Source organism: Gossypium arboreum, chromosome 9 (genome assembly GCF_025698485.1).
Source record: "Gossypium arboreum isolate Shixiya-1 chromosome 9, ASM2569848v2, whole genome shotgun sequence".
In the NCBI taxonomy this organism is placed as follows: domain Eukaryota; kingdom Viridiplantae; phylum Streptophyta; class Magnoliopsida; order Malvales; family Malvaceae; genus Gossypium; species Gossypium arboreum.
Window position 1 is genome coordinate 84,584,902 of NC_069078.1, and position 4,904 is coordinate 84,589,805.

The window sequence follows — 4,904 nt, forward strand, 5'->3', positions numbered from 1 at the left end:
TTCTTTCAGTATCTTTTTATTCCCAAAATGTAACAACAATATACAACAAAGCAAAAAACCAACTCTTCCATATCCACCTGCAAAAGCATATGCAAATGTGGATGTATGCATGCAGTGCACCCATGTTGTCCCTTTCCCATTCTACAACTTTCACATTCTTTATGTTTCTTAATCCCCCCCATCTTCTTTCGGGATTCGTGTCTATGAAATTTACGGAAAATAATAAACCACATTGAAATTTAACCAACTGCAGTAACATATTGAACACCAAAAAGCCAGATTGAAAATCATTGTCATTAGTGACTCGATTTCACTCAGTTATTTTTTCCGTTCGTTCCCCTTTTTTTTTTTTTGGCATTTTTACTTATGTACTATACAAATATAAAGAGCAAAAAAAGGACTTACAGTAATTAATCAACCTCTATACAAAGGAGAATGTTGTTGGAAAACCAATTTGGAAACCCTAGTTTGCCTCCATGCCTTCATCGGACTCGTGAAATGCCACCCCTTTCCTTTCGTAGACGTCGAAGATTTCAAATCTCCGATGCCGGAATTTGACATCATCGCCACGGACCTCGACTTCGTCATCATCGTCCTCCTCTTCCTTTCGTCCTCCACCGCCGCTGCGCTCTCTTTCTCTACTTCTCTTCCATGATCTTCACTGTCGAACCGCTTGCTCTTGTTACTAGCCCTACTAAACATCGTCCAAAACGACGGCGTCTTGCTCTTATTGCTCGCCGATAAACCCTTCTTTTCGTTTAAACTCTCCGGTTTCAAATGGAGAAAAGGAATCGATAGGGATCTGGATCGTCGGAACGAAGGCTCGCTTTCGATGAGATTGGAAACTTGACCGACGGCGCCGACACCTGAGACATCTGCGGCGGTTGAAAAGCAAGAGAAGGAGTATGAGGAAGAAGAAGAGGCTGCGGTACAAGCGCAAGGAAGCGTGTAGGCGCAGTCGGGGCAAAGAGATGCTAGCTTGTCTTGGAGGCAAACCGGACAGATCCCGCTACGACGTCGCTTCGAAGGATGCTTTGCACATTTCCAGACATTTTCTTCGTCCACGTAAAAAGCCATTTTTGCAGTAAGCAGGTTCTTTGAGCTGTTCGTTAGGGGTGTGGTTTATAAAAGGGAAGCTTTGATAGGGGCAGATCAGTTAACCATGGTTACTTCCATAAGATTCAGAATTTTAACCGTAGTTAGCTTCTAACTTTGTTTGGTCAAATTCTGATTTGGCCCTTCTACTATTACTAAATTCGAGATTTAGTCCTTGTGTTGCACATAAACTTTCACCCAATGTGAATGTTGTACATAAAATTTTGATTTGATTCAATTTTCACAAACTATCAACACTATTGACAATATAGCAACATTTTACATTTACCTACTGTACACACAGATAATACTTATACTCATATGATGTAAAAATAAATTAATGTGTTAATTTTTAAAATGTATACAATTAGATCGAAATCAAAAGTTTTATCTAGACATTCGAACCACAATTAAAATTTTGTGTGTATAATTATACAAAATCAAAATTTATGTATAATTGCACATTACATTGAATTAAAATCCATGTACAATTTTAATATTTATCCTCTATTTTATACTACTATTTAACTAGTTCCTATGCATTTATAAAAATACTAAACGGTGCCTTCAAACACCAAAATAATAATATATATGTCATCATAATGATTTGGAAGTATCTATTTTAAAAAACAATCTATATAAATATTTTAACTGAAATAATGATATTACTAAAGCAAATGGACCAAATTAAAGTATGCTAAATTTGATAATAGAGGGACCAAAATGAGATTTAACATTTTTTTTTTATTGTTAGTAAGTACTTGGTAGTACGTCCTGGTGTTATTGGGCGTGGATCGCTAGACAGAACGTTGCGTTCTGATAACGAGTTTTGAGAGTAGGCAGAGAATTGGGTAGTTATTACGAGAATGACATTATTAATGGTTTAGGGAATGGAAGACACTGTAGGTAGAAATATGTGATTTGTTCACACGTAGAAAGCACGGGGCATTATTAATTAAATTCTTTCGTCAAAGCATATTCACTATAAAAATTTTGTTTCTCATTTTTTTGAAAATGGAAAATTTTGGTGTAAAATGTGTGAAAAATAAGAAATTAATAAGAAAAAGATGTTAGTTGTTTTTTCTAGAAAAATGTTTTGTAAAATTAAAAATATTGGAAACAATAATTTCAACTCTAAATTTAATTAATTAATTGGTTATGATTTAAATTTATTTAAACGTTGTGCCAAATTCATTCCTTAATATAAAATGATAATATTGGGCGTATATAATTAATAATAATAATAAAATGTAATAAAATAAGGGTAAATTATCATAATAGTTTTTTTGTTTTACTTAAATTATATTTTAGTCACTTATGTTGTTATTTTATTACGAAATGGTCACTTTGACGTTAAGATCTGTTACCTCCCAGATGACAGTTCGACATGGCAGTTAAAATAGGTTTTAAATGTCAACGTGAATGTCCAGCCAAACAAATTAATTGATTTTTAATTAAATAAATTTAATTAATTAAAATTTCTAAATTGATTAAAGGAAAATGTTAATGTATCAAATTAATCCTTGAACGGAAAAAAAAAACCATTGGTCTCATTTTTCTTTTATTTTTTCGTTTCCATTTCAGCTGAAAAAACCATCCATTTTCATAGCCATCTTTGTTGAATTGAAACAATAGAAATCAAATTGAGTGTTCCATCAATCAGTTAGATTTTTTATTTAAAATGGAAGAACAAATGACCGATTCGATGGAGGGTCCGGAATGGATTACAGTAAGTAATGGGTTTTTTTATTATTTACTTGGGTTTTGGGTTAAGATATTATCATGTTTTTTTTTGCACAATAGTGGTCCATCTTTTCATATTTTTCAATATATGTGACAAAAAAAGGCATGCTTCGTCTTTGTTTATTTGTATATTGTGGACAACCACAATATATAGAGGTTGGTGTATCCATTTCTTCTTCCTCTTCTTCTTTGTCATTCTACTCTTCTCTTTTTTGATGGTAATAAAAAAGATTCTAACTGTTGCTTATTTTTAAACAGGAGAAAATTGAGTTTTAAAGTAAAATTTTATAATCTATTTTCATAAAAAAAATTAACTTTTTGATCCCAATTGGACATCCACGTTGGTATTTAAAAATCATTTTAATTGTTACGTCGGATTGTGGTTTGGGAGGTAACAAATCTTAACGGTAAAGTGACCATTTCGTAACAAAATGATAAGATAAGTGACTAAAATATAACCTGAGGCAAACAAAAATAACTATTTTGATAGTTTACCAATAAAACAAGTGTTTGAAGTTTGAAGCGGTAAGCCATCATGTCAGCTCCTCTAAACGTGACCATGTTAGACGACCCAGCCAACTCACTGCCTATTTCTGGATGGTTCATGTTCAACCACCAAAGCCCAGCGGCAGCTCTTGGCCAGCAATACAACGCAAACCACCGTCTTAATGTGTCCCCATCCCCGTCATTCATCAATCACATGTCGGTCCAGCTGCTAACAACCAATCCCTTTGAATCCTTTGAACATTTGACCCACCCCACACTTTGAAACCTCGTTGGAAAAATTAATGTGAAGAAAATGAAGCTGTGCTTGAGGTTGAGCCATGGTGTGGGCTAAGATAACAGCTTTCAGTACCTCTTCATGGGCCATGGTGTGTGCTTGAGGTTCGGTACTTTTAGAAAACGAGTGAGGCCCATGATCTTGTTAAAACAAGCCATCAAATTTCTGTTTAGGGATGACAACAGGACGGGCGGTTTTTTGAGACTAGCCCTGAACCCACCTATTACATATAATCATTACTAATTCTGATACATGTAGCCCAATTATAAGCTTTGAGACTTTTGAGGTGTGGTTTTCCAAACTTTATATCTAATTGTTTGTAGATTATAATGTTTTGTTTTGATGTACTTAGAAAAGTATGCATGCAAACCCTAATGTGCGAAATAAGATCCTAGTTTCATTCACACACACATGCACATGTTGGAATATTGGAAGACCAGACCCCACACCTTTCTTCTTTCAAATGGGGTTAGCTTCCTCTTCTTGGCATTCCCATTCACAACTCAACTCTAATATTACTGTTATATCAAACGGGGATATAGCTTTGAGGGCACATAACGTTTCCATTTTGTTTAATTGAGTAATGCAGCAGCCACCAAGATAATGTGATGCCATGAGCTATAATTTCAAGGCGCATTTATTTCTTTTGCGCAAAATAACAATACGGCCGATGGCAAATCTTCTTTAATCTTTATATATGTTGGCCTTTCTTTGCTTCTCATATAATTCCAGGTTTCTTTATTACACCAAAAATATGTACTAAAAATTAAAACATTATTATTATTTTCTATAATGGAATAATTATACTTTAGACCATTCGTGCACTACAAGAACTCCATAAATTCAAATCAAATAATCAACCAAGTATACATGGTTAGTAATTTTCATATCTAGAGAACTCGTAAAAGGATTGGTCATTGCTACCGATAAACCCTAGTTTCAACTCAAAAAAAATCTAATATTAATGGAGAGTTTATCTTGCATCGTTGTTATGTTTTTTATGGAACTGAAATTGAGGTGGTGAATACTGCACCAATAGGTTTATCGTCTTAATTATTTTAAAATTGTTACATATTAATATTGATATATTTTTATTTATTATTTTGAGTTTATCGATATTTTTAAATATTTTCATGTATATATATACATGAAAATATATTTAAGTTGCATCATATAAATATATTTTATGAAAAACATAATTTTAAAATTATTAATTATATAGATATATCATAGCATCCTAGGACATTATAAATGTCATGAGATGTAGTGTAATGCATTCGGCTGC

The 4,904-nt window shown here is 33.2% G+C and overlaps 1 protein-coding gene across 1 annotated transcript; it reads right to left on the bottom strand.

Annotated features, from left to right (window-relative positions):
- Positions 1–1,131, bottom strand: LOC108455860 (uncharacterized). Its single transcript, XM_053019244.1, has one exon. The coding sequence runs from the start codon at positions 1,075–1,077 to the stop codon at positions 415–417; it is 663 nt and encodes a 220-aa protein (XP_052875204.1). The 5' UTR covers positions 1,078–1,131; the 3' UTR covers positions 1–414.
- Between the last annotated feature and the right edge of the window lie 3,773 nt (positions 1,132–4,904).